This window comes from Cottoperca gobio, chromosome 24 (assembly GCF_900634415.1).
Source record: "Cottoperca gobio chromosome 24, fCotGob3.1, whole genome shotgun sequence".
NCBI lineage: Eukaryota > Metazoa > Chordata > Actinopteri > Perciformes > Bovichtidae > Cottoperca > Cottoperca gobio.
In genome coordinates, this window is record NC_041378.1 from 20,537,230 (window position 1) to 20,556,236 (window position 19,007).

General features: G+C 41.5%; 1 protein-coding gene across 5 annotated transcripts in view; it reads right to left on the reverse strand.

The window, feature by feature from the left end:
* The window catches only part of fynb (FYN proto-oncogene, Src family tyrosine kinase b), a 72,377-nt gene that overhangs the window by 11,006 nt on the left and 42,364 nt on the right, over nucleotides 1–19,007 (reverse strand). For all 5 annotated transcript variants that reach the window (XM_029425805.1, XM_029425804.1, XM_029425801.1 and 2 more), the window contains 4 exons: nucleotides 9,535–9,631; nucleotides 5,512–5,610; nucleotides 3,939–4,042; nucleotides 3,701–3,850 (listed from right to left, as the gene is read on the reverse strand). In XM_029425805.1, coding sequence (XP_029281665.1) covers nucleotides 3,701–3,850; nucleotides 3,939–4,042; nucleotides 5,512–5,610; nucleotides 9,535–9,631 — 450 coding nt within the window. The remainder of the gene's footprint in view (nucleotides 1–3,700; nucleotides 3,851–3,938; nucleotides 4,043–5,511; nucleotides 5,611–9,534; nucleotides 9,632–19,007) is intronic.

Genomic DNA, 19,007 nt, shown 5'->3' on the forward strand with positions numbered 1-19,007 from the left:
GTTATATATAGTTTGAAACTGTTTTAGAGAGGAGTTCATTCTACTATGTGATCATTTTGGAGGCTACAGTTAGTGATGCTGTTGAACTGCATTATACAGAGATCTTTTTCTGTTATTAAGTCTACCCTTATTGATATAAAAGGGCTGGACAAAATAATAGTCACACCTGTCAGTCTAATAAACTGGCAAGTGGAGATTTATGAAGAACAATGGAAGAAAGCCAAAGGTTAGAAAGACTGCGGCACATTAGATATCATTTATAGAGAAAGCGGAGGTTAACAACTGGCAACTGAGGTAAGCAAATATAAAGGCATTCCAGGAGAGAAGCATTAGTGTGTTGTTATGATGGCGGTGTTGTTGTGGATGAGTTTTATTGAATCATGTACAGTTACTAAGGATTCTTCTATTTGACTAAATGTAGCTAAAGAATCCTAACGTGTTTGGAGTCTGAAGGTGACACTGTAAAACAGATGACTCTGAATCCTTCATAATAACGCTTCTCATCATCAGATCATGCTGGTGGTTGTTACTGTCTCTAACACCTTGTAAGACCATACAGTACAGGCTGGGCACTATTTGTGGCGGGACACTTAAATAAGCTAGATGTAGCTTTAGAAATGTGTTTTATTGATACCTGGTAGTAAAAAGTGTTTTAATTTATTTATATCTCATCCTGCTGCCAAAGCTAGAGAACCAAAGCAGCAGTGTGGGTGGGGCTCACAGAAGAAGTAAAGCTCTATGCTAGGGCTCACTTTTGCTAATGACATCTACGACTCGCATACACTTTACGATTATGACAGTCATTTATGTAAAGAGAGAGGCCGTCACTCACTCATCTGGGAAATGTGCATCAAAAGTTGTGGTTAAACATAAAGATGGAGCACGGGGAACTTTATGCACCATGGGAAGCATTAACGAGCACGTTTGTTTAGGCAGAGTGGTGCTCCAGATGCTTCCATGTCGATCCTCTGGCTGTGTGTGGTTGTCACTTTGACTGATGACACTACGTCGTCTGTGTCATGAAATCAAACATCTCCTGCTTTTACTCTGGAGGAAGCTCTCATGTTTGCTTGTGATTGATTAAACCAGTGGATTAGGGAAGAGTTTCCGTTGGAACCACCATGATGATGTCTAGCGACCCATCCAAATACTGCAGGGACAAACTGACCCCCCTTCCTCCCTGCTGCCAGTGATAAGGCCCCTGGTTGTTTGCACGGGGCAGTAAAGAGGAGATAAAGGCCCGTCTCCCCTGTGGGAGGGTTAAACCTGCAACTCAGCCATCAAAGCCCATCTGGGCCTCAGCTGCTCCACTCACACATCAATACAGCTCTATGTTCACTCTGCTGTCATAAAACCTGCTGTCAATATGTCTGTATCCACACACCACACATCCAAACAGACAGTGTTTCTTAAAATGGCGTGGCAGCTTCAAATTATGAATTATATGCTTTGATCAGAGTTAAAAACTTCAATCATTACTCCCCGATTGATGCCATCTTATTCCATTTTAAAGGAAGAATCTTTGTGAGAGCGATTATTGAACTTGCTGAACAAGATTTTGTCTGACATTCAGTTTTGGCTTTCTTATAATTAAAAATAATTGTATAATTTAATTTCTAACTTTGTCGCTGCCAAGTGGTAGTTTGAGAACACACCTGGGAACAAAGAGTCTTACAAACAACAACTTCAGAAGAATTAGAAAGATGCTCTAATGGCATATAAATGTAATACATAGTGGCTTTCAACTGTGAGTATTCAACTTTTACTGAATAGCGGCCACTATGTCCACAATTACAGGATATTTCCCTTCATTTCTCACGTCAGTCAGGCATCGGGCAACCTGAGTGTGAGGAGTTACTGCGCCATTACGTCTTCCCCTTCATCTTATTACTTGTAGCATCATTCAAATGTTTATCTGTGACTGTGATGTTAAAACATTGTGTAACCACAGAAGCCCATTTCTGCCAAGAAAAAAGAAACAAATTAAATGTTAGGAATATATCAAAACTATAAATAAAACACTCATGGTAAGCAAAATCATTACTAAACCAAAGTTTTGATTTCCTATATCATAACTTTTATTTACTATGTCATAAGGATAGTCAATATTGGCAAAAAGTAAATGTTTTGACGTGCAGTTGCTTTCTCAAAACTGGACTTACAACTCATACATTTGAGTATTTTCATTTTTTATCACGTCTAACTTTTCATCAATTTTTTTTCTTTTACCGTGTTGACTTTAGAAAGGCTGATTTATTGCTTATGAATTCAACTTTTTGTTTGTAAGAGGAAGAATGGAATATTTGTGACAAAATAGTGGCTTTACATGTTGCATGCTGCATTCAGATTAGCAGAGCAGCTGATTCTCAAGGCTCCACATGTTGCTTCTTTCTCATCCCTTCAGCAGAATCTGAAGAATAACTACAGTACATGATGCCAGATATGCTCGTTAAAGACGTGAAGATAGAAGAAGCAGAAAGCAATTAAAGCACAAGCCCTGAAAAGAGTCAAGCTTATTCACAAAGTTGTGACATCTACAATGTGATAATGTAGAGGGTTAGGGTTAATGTGCCATGACAGAAACAGAGAGAATCCATAGTGATGATTTTATGGCCAAAACATTGATAAGTCAATGTGCCAATTAGAGTGTGACAGCAAAAATATCCTTTCCTCAGTGAGGGGACACAGAGGATGAGAGGGATAACACAGAGCACAGACTCAGATGTACGTCATCGTTACCCTAGAGACATAGAGTCACAGGAGCAAATGAGAACAAACTGAAGAAAGAGGAAAAACACAGAATACATGATGACAACTAAAGACAATAATCTGTCTCATCCTTTAAATCTGATCATGAAATATGTGATGTGATGCAAACTATAACTCACACTAACTCTCCTTTTGCTAAAGAAGAGTTCTCAAGAAGTGTCTTTCCCCTCAAACAATTATTCACTGCTCCTAGTGCTGCACTAAAAAATGAATGTGAATCTAAATAAATAAAGAAGCATGTAAGGTAGCAAATGGAATTTAACTGACATATAGTAGCTTTCCATTTCTTTCCACCTTTTACTCCTGTATGTTACAGTGTAACAGTATCTGCTTCATGCATTCTGGATCAATTCAAGGAAATGGACAGAAGAGAAGACTTTGACGTTGCTATTTGGACTGGTGCAAATGTGGCCACAGCATCAAGGCTCTGTCTCCATCATAACGTATGTCTCCATGGCAACATCTGTCTGTTTCCCTCTTTAATGAAGAGCGGGCAATGCAATGCTTCATGGGCCATGCTGCAGCCTTGTGGTGTTCAGGATCATTTACAGCCTATATTCTTTCAGTGCTGCAGGTTATAAGCTGCACTAGGCAATAGCTTTATGGAGATCACACATTTTAATGCTTCAATGTGTCAATGATGGAGCTTATCAACTCTGCACTTTACAGACATGATGTCTGTATATGTGCTGTATGTACTTGTCATTTATGTGTGTTTTCTCTGCAGTGTTTCTCTGCTTCTCTCAAATGAACCAAAAATACATCCTAAAAATAAAAAGTCAGAACATGTCCTACAATGAACTTCAATACATCCCAAAACAAAAATTGTAGTATTGTATTATGTAGTATTTCTAAGTGAGAAGTCCTAAAATCAACCAAAACATGGAGATATAAAAGCAGTCTTGATGTCATAAAAGTGTGGTGTTGCTACCTGAGTAATGCTGAACCAGCTGCTGCAGAGTGTCAAACTGAGCCCTGGTGGTGATGTAGTAGCCGCCACTGTCCAGCTTGCGGATCTTATAATGCTTGACATGGTCACCTTTCACATCGTCCCAGTCCCGTATGGACAAGGAGAAGGCACCTGGGGGATACACAGTTCACGGGCTGACTCACTTAACATCTATGATTTAAATCAGAGTCACACAGGTTCATGGTGTCTGTGGTTTTACCCTTTGTGGTTTCACTCTCCCGGATCAGATAGGTTCCTCGAGGGTTGCCAGTGGACAGCAGCTGCCTCTCTGCATCCTTACGGCCCAGCTTACCAAAGTACCAGCTGCAATAACAGGAGAAAACATGTTAACTCAAACACCAGATTTAGAAGATTTAGAATTCACTTTAGGAACATCTCCTTGCCATGCCCTTGCTCCATTCTTCTTTTTGTGTGATTCATGCATAAGGCAAATGTATTTATTCCATGGAGGTCATATTGAAAAGACTCCAGAGCCAGACAATCCAGCTAACTACCTGTCACTTGTAGTCATTGTGGTCAGAAAAACACTTGCAATCAACACTTTCAAAACTGTGCTGCTCCCTACTTCCCCATAACTCATGAACATTAGTGTTTTCCCCGACTGAGCCAGGCTGACTGCCTGCCAACAGAAACATAGTGATACAGCTTTTGGTGGCTTTCAAGCTGTTTGTTTTATAATGAAAAGTTTGAGGCAGGGTGTCATGTTGTCATGGTGTCAACAGGCAGTTCTGACTGCGGCCCACTATGACAGAAAACGTACTCTTAATAATGTTACTGCTCTGAACTTTTCCTACAGTGATCCTATGAGGCCAACCTTTTCACTTGGCAGAAATTACATATATGAGCAAATATAAATATACAAGACATAACAAAAGGTATTGGGTTGACGGAGCACATTCATTCTCCACTGATGAAGAACACTTTTCATTCTGGACACTTTCTCCCTCATGTCGTCAGTGCTACCCTCAGGACCCATGATGGGTCGATCTTTAGACAAGCTCACGTGTCAGTGTTCATTCTGTCTAACGCTTTCATAATGTGGGCTGTAAGTAGCATTGCAACCACTAGGGACTGCTAGTGGGACTTCACACTTTTCAAGTGTTTTGGTTTGTAAATTAGCATTTTGCCTCTAAACCAGTAGCTAGCTTGTTAAATGGACTGTGACTAGTTCAAGGCCTGTGCAGATATGTGCACAAGTGGAACAATTAAATATTCACAACAGGGGCAGTACAAACCTCCAATTACCATTACAATAGCAGACCAAAAACAACAGTCAACAGTAAGGTAGAGGTGAAGATACAACTTTCTTAACCAAACCTTTCAAAGTGTTTCTCACATGAACTGAAACTACACTGAGAGAAGAAAAGAAACACAGGAACTTTGAGCAGTGTGACACCAAAGTGTATTTCATAGAGGAAGATGTGACTATGTTGACTAGCAGAGCTGCACCCACACCTCCTGTGTTTTAGTCTCAGCATGCTCTAATGAGATTCTACCTCGCAGTGAGCTGAATTAATCTTTATTCAGAAACCTTATTCTACACACACATCATCCTCATCATCATATGTGAGAGAGAAACTTAATTTAGAAGAGCATACATTTTTAGCATGAATATAAAATAAATCCCCCACCAACTTGGATATATTGACCTCTCAGCCACAGTCTGCAGACTTGCATTCACTAATCTTGAGCTACTTCAGAGTACACACACACACACACACACACACACACACACACACACACACACACACACACACACACACACAACTTACTCCTCAGCCTGGATCGAGTCCACTGGAGCCACATAATTACTGGGAATGTAGCCACTGCCCCCGCTGGTGAGCGAGCGAGCGTCCCACCAGTCCCCTTCACTGAAAGAGAGAGAGAGATGGGCGGGAGAAAGGGAAAAGAGATGAAACAGAAGAAACACATTAATACTCTGTATTTCATATGAGTGGACATGATCTGTGCCATTCAACACAGCAAAGTTCAGCATTAGTTTAACTAGCACCCCATTGCTGCCCTGTGGGAAACAAACAGGAACAGAGGGCACCATGTGGCAGCAGAGAGGCAGTGTGGGTCTGTTCGCCCTGCAGCCACCCAAAGGCTTACTACAAAGGTATAATCACAATAACACTAGATGGGTTAAAAAGAAACAAGGACCAGTCAGTTGTTAAGGAACAAATATTCCTTCATTGTCATTGCCACTGTTTCTTAGCTTAGTTAGCTCCCTTTAAAATAACAACTTGTTGTTTTATGTCTTTTTCTATATGGGTTAAATAAACAAGGTACAACAGCAGAATCTGAGGTGTCAGTAGACCTATTTATTCCCTTTGGACAGAGCCATGCTTCCAGTCTTTATGCTAAACTCGTCCTGACTCCAGCTCTAACTGCAGTAACACACAGACATGAGACTGACTTTAATCTTCTCTCAGAGTTAGAAAGTAAGACAAGAAATATTTTTTAGTAGTTGGGAGTCAAAGTGTGAAATTCTATGTCTATGCCTATCTTTTTGTTTTTTAAATGTGGCTTAAGGCTAGGTGTTTTCACCTTCTAAGCTAGGCTAACAACATAATTTCACAAAATGTTAAACTATACTTAAATATAGCTTAACTGTTTTAATTATTCTACATTGTTGACACTGTTGTTTCAGTCTGCACTCAATTGCTGCTGTGTGACATTTACGAGACATAAACTGAAGTTTAGCCGTTTTGAAAAATGGTGACTGCTGAATGTCAGAGGGGAGGAGAGAGGAGGAGAGAGGAGGAGAGAGGAGGAGAGGGGAGGAGAGGGGAGGAGAGAGGAGGAGAGAGGAGTCGAGGCGAGGAGAGAGGAGGTGACAGGAGGAGAGGGGGGGAGGACAGAGGACTGGGGAGGAGAGAGGAGGAGAGAGGAGGTGACGGGAGGAGAGGAGAGGGGAGGAGAGAGGGGGAGAGGGAGGAGAGGGGAGGAGAGAGGAGGAGAGGAGGTGACGGAAGAGGGGAGGAGAGGGGAGGAGAGAGGAGGAGAGGAGGTGACGGGAGGAGAGGAGAGGAGGTGACCTCTGTGCATCTCTTCCTCACTAACCACCAGCTCTCTTCAGGCCTATCCGTTCCTCACTGCACCTCAGACTCTCTCTCATATTCCCACACTGAGCTCAACAAGTCTCTCACACCTCTTTCCATTTTAAATCAGAATGATAAACTGAACTTTCTCAACATTAAAATGCATGGAAAAGCATCCATAATCTGCCACATAATTGACAGTTTAAAAAAGAAAAGGAAAAAGTAATGTGGAACTATGAGTCCCAAGATTATTACCATCATTGCTAATGTTTATCACATCCCTGTACTTTGACAATGTCTGTCTGACACACTGTACCACTTGCTTGTTTCTATCACATCCCTGACGCACTAGGAGGGAATGTCTTTGGGTGAGTGAGACGGATGCTAAAGACAGAGAAAGTGACAGAGAGAGAAGGTAGGAAGGGCGAGGAGAGGAGAGGTGCTGTTGGTCCTTCATTTATGCTGAATAAAGCCATGATGGGGGATCGCCTGGGGACGACATCCCAGGCAGAGACAGGCCTGCTTCCCTTTGTTCATGGAGGATCCCTCAGGAGGGAGGGAGGAGGGAGAGATGGAGTCTGAACAATTGGCCTTCTGAGAGAGAAAGTATGCAGGAGGACGTGTTTGTGCAGTGTAAGATGTGTCGCTATGTGTGTTTGCGTGGAGGCGGGGAGACATAAACAGACGGGGCGGGGTGGCCTCTGTCTGTCCCGCTGCCTCTTTTGTCTCCTCCTTCTGCCACAAAAACACGAAAGCAACAACAAGAGTAAACAAAGACCCTCCCTCCTGTCTCCTCTCTCCCCTTGGTGACTGCTGATGAGAGAATAATTAAACACAGGGCCGTGTTGACTGAGAGGAGGCAGCATTCACAACACCACACTGTGTTTATTCATAATTTGCAGTTGAACCTGAACAATAGGAATTTAATTTACAGCACAGACTTGTAGCATTCAGTAAAAACGGGAGCTACTTCCTGATTATGTCTGATGAAGCTTCACAATACACACTTACAAAACGCCTAAGCTGAATGCAGGGCATTATAAACATTCAGGCCTGTTTCCTGGAGGATGCCATCACAAAACAAAGAGGGACTACAGTGCTCTCTGTGAGCTGAGATCTCTGGTGGGCCTGCTTCACGTGAGCCTTGCCTGCTCGGGCAACTGTCACTCACTTCTTACAAGCTCTGATGGGCTTTTACCAACTTTGTCCAGCAGAGGTCAGTGTGGCCGGCTGGAGCCCAGTCCATATTTAAGGCTAGTTGAAGCAGTGAGTTGTGGGTGCGAGGTAGAGAGGAGGGGAGAAAATGCAGCTTTGTCTGACCCCTGCAGAAAAAAAGGAGGAGGAGGAGGAGTAGGAAGAGAGGAAGAGGAGGGAGTCTGTCTCTGCTCTAATGACAGTGTCTTCCTGCTCTGGCTGAGGCCCAGCAGGGGTGTGGTGGTGGAATGCGCGAGATGCTGGCTGGGACAGGATGCTGACTCTGTGTGGTGAGGAGGAAGACTGGTCTGGTTGGGGCAAAGGCTGAGGTGATAAGCAGCCATGTACAGTAGGAGAAGGCTTATTTAATATAAGTGTTATATTTGAGACACTGTATGTTTGTGTGAAAGCACAGATTGCGCTTGTTTAGAGGAACACATCAATTAATGCACTAATATTAACACTCATGCAGCATTAACTAGCATTATTTTTGCCTAATATTAGAGCTACATGCATTAAGACTTGGTCAATGGTGTGAATTCCACTAAGGACGGCAGGGACTTTGTGCACTTCATGTGTTTTCTTTGCCCTGGATTTCACCTCTCAGGCTACATTCAGGCTGTAATACAGAACCAGGACTACCCTAAATTGTATTTATTTATTAGATCACAGGTTGTCATTTTGCTGCCGGGGTTTTAAATTCTAATGCAAGTATTTCACTATTTCAGTCAGCTATTAGGTCTAAGGCAGAAGTGCCTTAGACCTGCATATTTAAGTCTATGAGAAAAGTTTTCCTACTTATCACTTGGTTTATTACCTCAGTAAAAATGTTCTAATGAGTTTATGTCTCAATCTCTAGTTTCTCCCATTTAGAGTAAAACAGATGGTAGAGCAGCGTATGCTTTCAGGCGGGGCTACCTTGTGATAGACAGGTTGCTCCCATGGTGTTGTCCGTGTTTTTGTCATAAAACTTTAACCCTTTCACAGCGTCTTTTCAGATCATGAAAGTGAATAGTGACATTTTGGTTGCCTAACAATGTCTTGTTTAGCTCTGGTGTCACTGTTGGTACCAAGAAAACAAGATGTCGACTCAAGGCTTCACAAACCAATGGGTGACGTCCACTTCCTATAATTTCTATGGTTACTTACAATATATTGATATAAACAGCATTGCCATAGTTTCAGTTTTGTTTCATTGTAAAACTAAACCTAGGCCACTTCCAGAATCCAAGGTGATACCCATATACAGTATCCAGCAGTGTAGTGACGCTTCATACAGGTAATCAGACTAATTAAACAATGCAGCAAACACACACACACACAGACACACAGACACACACACACCTTGGGGCAACTGAACGTGATTTTTAGTATTTTATACAGATTATGAAACCAAAACACTTCTTTTCCATGTACAAGCAGCCACTTTTACCTCAGCTGAATTGTGACACACTGTCTGCTCCCCTACCAGCAGCACCATCCCCTTTAAGTGATACAATGGGAAACTTGCATTCCTACGACGTGCAGGCAGTCTGATAAGCAGCTGTAGAGACTTACGTGCTGTTGATAATCTGGAACCTTTCTCCTTTCCTAAAGCTGAGGTCGTCTTCTGACCGCGCCTCGTAGTCATAAAGTGCCACAAAGAGGGTGACTCCTGCAGGAGGGATATAAACAGTGTCAGCACATTAAATGACACAATGAAGCTCAGAAACATGTTAAACTGTGGACATCTCACTGAGTAAATGAGGATCAAACTCAGGTCATTTTTTCAGGTGATAATTATCAAGTGAATGGAAACAGGTTTCACAATGATTAAACTTCTGTACTTTAACATGTCAACTTATCACCAGCTGGGCTCTAGAGAGAGCAATGTTGGTCATTCCTCCAATTTGGTCCAGACTGAAATATCTTAACAACTATAGGATGTATTACAATGACATTTTAAACTTTTTCATGTTCAACACAAGATACATTCTAATAACTTTGGTGACTTTTTATTTGGTGCCACCAGCATTTTTAAACCTTTCAATCATCCAGTGAGATATTTTAACATCTACTTGGATTGGCTGCATTTGACAATTGTGGCTTTCCTAAACAGACACCCAATTCACTGCATCACGCCTACAAAGACACGCAAAGGGCAGTGTCTTTGTAGGAGAGGTCTTTTCATAATCAAAAGTCTTCTCACAGAGTACCTGTGTCACCTTCTCCCGCCTCTCATATCTCCCTCCATTAGTCCTTCTTACTTTGCCCTCATCACAGAAGGAAAGAATAATAGCACATCTCATTTGAATATCTCCCAGAAGCACTTCTCTCACAGGAATATTTTCAGGCTGCTTTATTATAGAATGAGTTAACAGATCGCAGCAGGAGGTTAACAAGACAAAGCAAATTGTGAGGTGGAGAATAACTAACCTTTTGGGTGAGGTGGGTAGAACATAAATATAACAAAAATATTCAGTCCATCATTAGGACTGAAGAAAACAGTTAGCAAAGAAAAAAAACTCATATGATCCTCAGGGCCAAACTAAACCGGGTCACCCAGCTCGCATGTCAATACGGCTTTAATTAAATGAATAGAAACATGTTAAATTAAATAATCAAAAATGAACCATTCATTTTTGATTATTTAATTGGGGTTACAGGGTTATATAATAGTTTGAGATCTGCATCTGAAAATGAATTCCCGGTCTAACCACCGTCAGTGGATAACACACTAAGCTCCTGTGTGTTTCTATAAACAAGGGCATCAGCTAACAAAGTTTCAGTGGCTTTGGAAAGGTGCAACATTTCCTCTTCATGCAAGTGGGCCTTCCTGTATAAAGCAAATCCACCATCTGAACTGCATGAACTGGCAGTAAAGGGAATCCAGCCACAAACTGCAGTCAAGGTTCCAGGTGAGCTGAGCCGATACTAAAAGGTGACATTAGAACACTGCAGTCCACTGATTGGTCAGAGTGGTCTAGTGATACGGCTTCCAAACAGAACACCAGAAGGTTGTGAGTTCAATACCAGGACAGCCACCCTGAGCGAGGTACTTAACCCTGAGCTGCTCCAGGGAGACTGTCCCTGTAGTTAGTTCACTGTAAGTCTCTCTGGATGAGAGCGTCTGATAAATGACCTGTAATGTAATTTGATTGTAAAATGATTTTCCCAATACAGTCTGAGTCTATTGTTCCAGAGAACTGAGCGAGTGTGTTTTTATAGATATTTAGGTAAACTTTTAAAATTTAGCTAAAGTTTTATCGTTCACCTTGTTTTCGCTTCAAGGTTGACTAATCTGTGGGTTTATTTTTATTATAATGTTATTATTATCAATAGGAATTATATCTTAAATGATAAAATATGTAATAAACTGGAATTGTCTTTGAAGAGGTTTGGATCTCTGCATAACGGTGGTGTCCAGATAATGATGTGGGCTTCGTAGACAATTGGCGGACTTTCTGGGGAAGGCCTGGTCTGATTAGGAGTGACGGCATCCATCCTACTTTGGCTGGAGCAGATCTCATATCCAATAATATTACACAGTCTATTAGTGGACCTAATCCATGACAACCCAGAGTTGAGACCAGGACAAAGAGTTGTAGTCTTACACACTTCTCTGTGCTTCTTTCCGGGCAGTCACCCACTCAAATCCCCATAGTGACTGTGTCTGCCCCACGACCACTGAAACTAATCAAGTCTATGGTTAACAGAAGAGGAGTTATACATGAAAACCTAATTAAAATAAACACCACCACTGCAAAAGTGCAACTAAATCAAAAAATTAAATGTGGGCTCTTAAACATCAGATCTTTATCAACGAAAGCTGGATTGGTAAATGATTTAATATCAGATAATAAGATTGATTTATTTTGTCTCACTGAAACCTGGCTGAGACATGAAGAATATGTCAGTCTAAATGAATCCACTCCACCTGGTCATATTAATACTCACATTCCTCGAGGTACTGGCCGAGGAGGTGGAGTTGGGGCCATATTTGACTCAAACCTCTTGATCAATCCTAAGCCTAAACTAAAATATAACTCTTTTGAAAGCCTTGTTCTTACGCTCTCAAACCCAACATGGAAAACAATAAAGCCAGTTTTATTTGTTACTGTGTACCGCCCTCCTGGTCCGTACTCTGAATTTCTATCTGAATTCTCAGAATTTTTATCAAATTTAGTCCTTAAAACAGATAAAGTAATTATTGTAGGTGACTTTAATATTCATGTGGATGTTGATAGTGACAGCCTTAATAATGCATTTATCTCAATATTAGATTCAATTGGGTTCAGTCAAAATGTACATGAACCAACTCACTGTTTAAACCACACTCTGGACCTTGTTCTGGGATATGGTGTTGAAATTGAAAGTTTATCAGTGTGGCCACATAATCCTCTTTTATCAGACCATTTTTTAATAACTTTTGAAGTCCTGTTACTGGACTACAAGCCAGTAGGCAAAATATCCTACGCTCGATGTTTATCTGAAAGTGCTGTGACTAAATTTAAGGAAGTGATTCCATCAGCACTTGATTCAATACCAGGACTCAATATCAATATAACAGAGGACTCCAATGCTAACTTTAGTCCCTCCCAAATTAATCATCTTGTTGATAGCGCTGCAGCCTCACTGCGAATAACACTCGACTCTGTCGCTCCTCTTAAGAAGAAGATCATAAAACAGAAAAAGAAAGCTCCATGGCTTAATTTACAAATCCGCAAACTAAAACAAAAGTCGAGAAATCTTGAAAGTAAATGGCGTTCCACTAAATTGGAAGAATCTCGTTTAGTCTGGTTAGATCATCTTAAAACGTATAAGAAGGCTCTCCGTAATGCCAGAGCAGCTTATTACTCTTCCTTAATAGAAGAAAATAAGAACAACCCCAGGTTTCTTTTCAGCACTGTAGCCAGGCTGACAGAGAGTCACAGCTCTACAGAGCCTTCTGTTCCTATATCTCTCAGTAGTGACGACTTTATGAGTTTCTTTAACGATAAAATTATAATTATTAGAGACAAAATTAATCTCCTCCTGACCTCAATTGGTAATGACTTAACTTCAACTGTTGGAATTTTAAAAACATCTGTAACTCCTGAAATATATCTAGACTGTTTTACTCCAATCAACCTTAACCAACTAACTTCAACAATCTCATCGTCTAAACCATCAACCTGTCTTTTAGACCCGATTCCAACTAAACTGTTTAAAGAAGTTTTACCCTTAATTAACACTTCGTTATTAAATATGATCAACCTGTCTCTATTATCTGGCTACGTACCAAAATCCTTTAAAGTAGCTGTAATAAAACCACTTCTTAAAAAGCCTGGTCTTGATCCAGAGGTTTTAGCCAACTATAGGCCGATATCTAACCTTCCCTTTCTCGCTAAAATCCTTGAGAAAGCAGTCGCAAAACAGTTGTGTGACGTTTTACATAATAATAGTTTATTTGAGGTTTTTCAATCTGGATTTAGAGTTCATCATAGCACAGAGACGGCACTGGTGAAAGTTACCAATGACCTTCTATTGGCTTCAGACAAAGGACTCGTCTCTGTTCTTGTCTTGTTAGACCTCAGTGCTGCTTTCGACACTGTTGATCATGACATTCTACTACAGAGACTGGAACATTGTGTTGGCATAAAAGGAACCGCACTAAGCTGGTTCAAGTCCTATTTACCTGAGCGATCTCAATTTGTACTTGTTAACGATAAATCCTCCATGACAGCCAAAGTCAGTCTTGGAGTTCCGCAGGGTTCTGTACTTGGACCGATTCTATTCACCTTATATATGCTTCCTTTGGGCAATATTATAAGGAACCACTCTATAAACTTTCATTGTTATGCGGATGATACCCAATTATATCTATCAATTAAACCAGATGAAACCAATCAATTGGCTAAACTTCAAGCATGCCTTAAGGACATAAAAACTTGGATGTCTAGCAACTTTTTGATGTTAAACACAGACAAAACTGAAGTTATTATACTTGGCCCTAAATGCCTCCGAAACGCATTTTCTAATGACATAGAAGCTCTGGATGGCATTAACTTGGCCTCCAGCACCACTGTAAGGAATCTTGGCGTCATCTTTGATCAAGATCTGTCGTTTAACTCCCACATAAAACAAATCTCAAGGACTGCCTTCTTTCATCTACGTAACATTGCAAAAATAAGACACATCCTGTCTCAAAATGATGCAGAAAAACTAGTCCATGCATTTGTTACTTCAAGGCTGGATTACTGCAACTCATTGTTATCAGGTTGTCCAAAAAAGTCGGTTAAGACTCTTCAGTTGATCCAAAATGCAGCGGCACGTGTATTGACTAGAACAAGGAAATGGGATCATATTACTCCTGTATTAGCTGCTCTGCACTGGCTCCCGGTAAAATACAGAATAGAATTCAAAATCCTTCTCCTGACTTACAAATCAATTAAAGGTCAGGCTCCAGCATATCTTAAAGATCTCATAGTACCTTATAAACCAACTAGAGCATTACGCTCCCAGACTGCAGGGTTACTTGTGGTTCCTAGAGTCTCTAAGAGTACAATGGGAGCCAGAGCCTTCAGCTATCAAGCTCCTCTCCAGTGGAACCAGCTTCCAGTTTGTGTTCGGGAGGCAGACACACTCTCCACATTTAAGAGTAGGCTAAAGACTTTCCTTTTTGATAAAGCTTATAGTTAGGGCTAGCTCAGGTTTGCCCTGGATCAGCCCCTAGTTATGCTGCTATAGGCTTAGACTGCCGGGGGACACCTCCCTGCTCTCTTCCTTCTCTCCCTCTCTCTTCTTCTCCCTCTCTTCTTCTCCCTCTATCTGTATGCATTTATGTAAATGTATGTTACTAACTCATCATCCGGGGTATCATCCCCGGAGTGTCTGTCTCTCATGTGGCAGGTTGCCACTGATAAAGTTTACGTCAGGATCATGAATCGTGACAGCCCCTGCTGACCTGGTCCTGCTGGACACCGGGAAGCCTTTTGACATTTTCCTGGATTCTTCCAAACTTTCTATTTCTTTTTTTTTTTCCAACACAACATAATTTCTGTCAAATGTTGTATTTGTACTATGTTGTTTATCCTGTACACACACGACATCTATTGCACGTCTGTCCGTCCTGGGAGAGGGATCCCTCCTCAGTTGCTCTCCCTGAGGTTTCTTCCATTTTTTCCCCTTTAATTTTGTTTCTTTTAGGAAGTTTTTCCTTGTGCGATGCGAGGGTCTAAGGACAGAGGATGTTGTAACCTGTACAGTCTGTAAAGCACACTGAGACAAATGTATAATTTGTGATATTGGGCTATACAAATAAATTTGATTGATTGATTGATAACTCGATATGTTAGCTTGATTTGTCTCGTGTCATGAGTGTGGAGATTAGACCAAAGCAGCGCTCAAAGAGTTTCGCTCAGGTCTGAGGTGACTGCAGCTGGTAATGTCTTAGCGCGTTGGACAAATGGAAATTGAATGGGCACTTCTTCAATGTCCACTTAAACTCTCTTGATCACATTTCTTCAGACACTCTCACCAGACTGAGGCTTTGTGGGAAGCAGTGTTGATGTGAAGAGGGTATGTGAGGCTTGTGCTGATAGGACTGCAGATAGAGAGGACCTGCTGCTATTCATGTGACAGCAGACAGAGAGGAGGAAGGGCAGGCTGCTCAGAAGAGAGTGTCTGGTTGATTCAAACACTTCACAACATTACAAGACCCTGAATGCATCACAGCTGTGTTATGCCCTGCTCGAATGTTCCATCAGTCAGCAGAGGTGGGTGTTAGGTATAAACTGCTTTATGCATTCATCTGTTGTCTGCTGGGATACTCTCAATTAGTTAAGGTCAAAAGACTAGCTGTGACTTTCCATTTGGGGAAATGACATCAGGAAAAGATCAACTGATAATCAATAAGGTTCCTGATGCCAACAACACTTTGGGTTCCTTTGGGGGGGGGGGGGGGTTGTGGCTGTTCGGCAAACAAGGTACTGTAGGCAGCTGTGTTAAAACAGAGGGAAGGGTGTCCAAATATCCCCCCTTTCTGATGCTCAGCCACTGACTGGATTTGGATTATACAGCACAGAAAATAATCCACACTTTGAGGGAGAGGACTCCTGCTAAATTGAGTGGAAATGCTGAGTTCCTCTGCAGAGCAGCCTGGGCTCAGTCAAACATAAAGGATATCCTGAGTAGGAATATTCCCTGCATAAACAATGATCCCGGCACACAAAGCCCTGCACTAAAGCCAGCCGGACGTTCCTGACAGGGTCAGGCTGGCTCGGCGGTGGAGCTATGAGGGGAGGATTGTCAGGGTTTTGGGATGTCATAGGAAATCTTTAACCGTGATCTATGTGTGTGACGAAAATGACCTTCACACTCCAGTTTGTGCTGCAGATACTTTCCCTTCTGACAAAACAATAAAGACACAGAAGTAGTGTGTGAAATAGCTTCTGTGTTCTTTGAAAACTACTATATGTCTCTCTGAGCTCTTACTGTCTTCTGTAGAACTTATTGAATAACCCCCACTCACTTTTGATGGTTGGAGATGATCAGTGCTCTACTTTGATCAGGGGAGTTTCACTGCAATGAAGCAGCTGTCACTATGCAGCGTGTGTAGACTTAAGGAACTCCACACATGATCACTGGCAGAATTAATCATTGTTTTCCTATAGAGAAAATGAGGTAGTATTAGCTTGTGTGTTGCACTCTGCTTGGGTTTTATGTCACATTGAATTCAAGTTAAATCAGTATAAATGTGGCCCACCCTAAAACTGTTTAACCACTTTTGTGTTTATTAAACTGAACAGTCAATTTCATAGATTTCGCGGGCCTAATATCTTCCCTATATATGTGTATGTGTATGTAGATGACAATCACATCATTTAACCCTTTTCATATATGAAGAGATGTTAAGAATCACCCAAAAACTGCATCACACACCTGGTCCTTGTTGTAGCTAAGAACCAGGCCCTCCAGTCGAACCCAGGGACCCACACTTAAATGTCATCAGCACCCAGGTGGAACTATTGACACAGGAGCAGTTGCTCCCCGGGTTCTCTCAGGTGGGAACCTCCGCCCACTACTCATGTGCAATCTGGATGACGAACGGAATGTCTTCATCACTGCTGCTTATCTGGGGTCGGGTCGCCGGGGTAGCAGCTCCAGTAAGGAACCCCAAACTTCCCTTCTCCGGGCCACATCCTCCATCTCCGACTGGGGGATCCCGAGGCGTTCCCAGGCCAGTGAGGAGATATAATCTCTCCACCGAGTCCTGGGTCTTCCCCGGGGTCTCCTCCCAGCTGGACGTGCCTGGAACACTTCCCTAGGGAGGCGCCCAGGTGGCATCCTTACTAGATGCCCGAACCACCTCAACTGGCTCCTTTCAACGTAAAAGGAGCAGCGGCTCACGGATGGCTGAGCTTCTCACCCTATCTCTAAGGGAGACGCCAGCCACCCGTCTGAGAAAACCCATTTCGGCCGCTTGTACCAGTGATCTCGTTCTTTCGGTCATGACCCAGCCTTCATGACCATAGGTGAGGGTAGGAACGAAGATCGACCGGTAGATTGAGAGCTTTGCCTTCTGGCTCAGCTCTCTTTTCGTTTAGTAGTTGGTGAAAATGATCAATGTCAACTTCTTTAAGCTGAACTTTATTTGGAGTGTTATAAATATATTTTGATATCTTTTTAAGAAACTCTTTGATCTTCCGCCACTGTCGGCCAGTTCAGATGTCACTGTCTTCATTGCTGCTGCACTTTATCTGTATTTTACAGAATTCTCTATTGTTGCTGTGGTACTAACTTTGGGGACCCGGAGCATAAACATTGACTTTATTTGTTGTTGTCCTTTCAATGTGCAGCTAATGAGAACCAAGCTGTCCATGACATAGTCCGAGTACAACCTGTGACAGATGAAAAGCTTATCTGTTTTGTTTTAGAGATCCCAGAACTCTACAACATCACCATTGTATCCTTCCTGATTTTGGAAGTAGGGCGGTGTATTGGCAAGATTCTGGTGATATGATACGCATCATGATACAGGGCTTACAATTCCATATGTTGCTATACTGTAAGAAAGGCTTATATTACCATTTCAAATCTCATTTTAAGAAAACTGTCATACTATAAAGAACACAACACCAATCCGAACAAAGGAATTAACAATTGCCCTATCAGTAAAAATAAATAAAATAAAAGTGCTTCCAGGATTCTTTAAATAAACAATTTACTTAAATAAAAAATGTAAACAGTAAACATGTACATATATTTTTTACGTGTACATTTTAATCAATTAATTATAAAAACAATAACGCATAAAACAAAACACATATCATATTATTTAATGTTTATGTTAATAGATTGATCATTCAATCAACGCTGCCACGCTGTCAGGGTTCAGACCGGAGGTCGGCTCTGAGCCTCTGAGAGCAACCACAAGAGAGCTGACACCAGCCAGGGAATTTACTAACGCACCCTTCTGACACTGTGTAAAGAGTTAGGTAAATAGTTCAAAAGACTGTTATGGCCATGTAACAGTTTAACAGTGTAACAGATTTTCAACTGACTTTGTATCTTTGCAGTGTGAGTAGTATGTGCAAATGAATGAAGTTCGGCCTCCCTCTGAGTTACCGGTTCTCCCTGCTCACCCTCCTGCAATAATCATCGGAAAGACACTATGGCCTATTATGGTCCTGAACAGGCCTCGATTTGCTCTGGCCTTGGATTTGACTTGAATTGAATATAGCCCTGCTTCAAGTGACAAAAGCCATCAAACATTCATGGCAGTCATGACTCTTTCTGTCAGGAGCAATGGTAATAAAAGTTGTTGCCATGATGATGATGAAGGACCCCTAACCATTACGAAGTAGTCATCAAAACTCAATCTTTCCATAAACCTAATCCAGCAGTTTTTGTGCCACTTGCAGCCAACTCAACCTTTCTCATATTTCCCCAAAGATCTTTTTTCTCCCTTTAATAATAACAAACAATTACCAATACATTTATAAATAACATTACCGTACATTATTTAAGTGCAAAAAGGATGATATTTCAGTTGGTCTAACATATCAGAG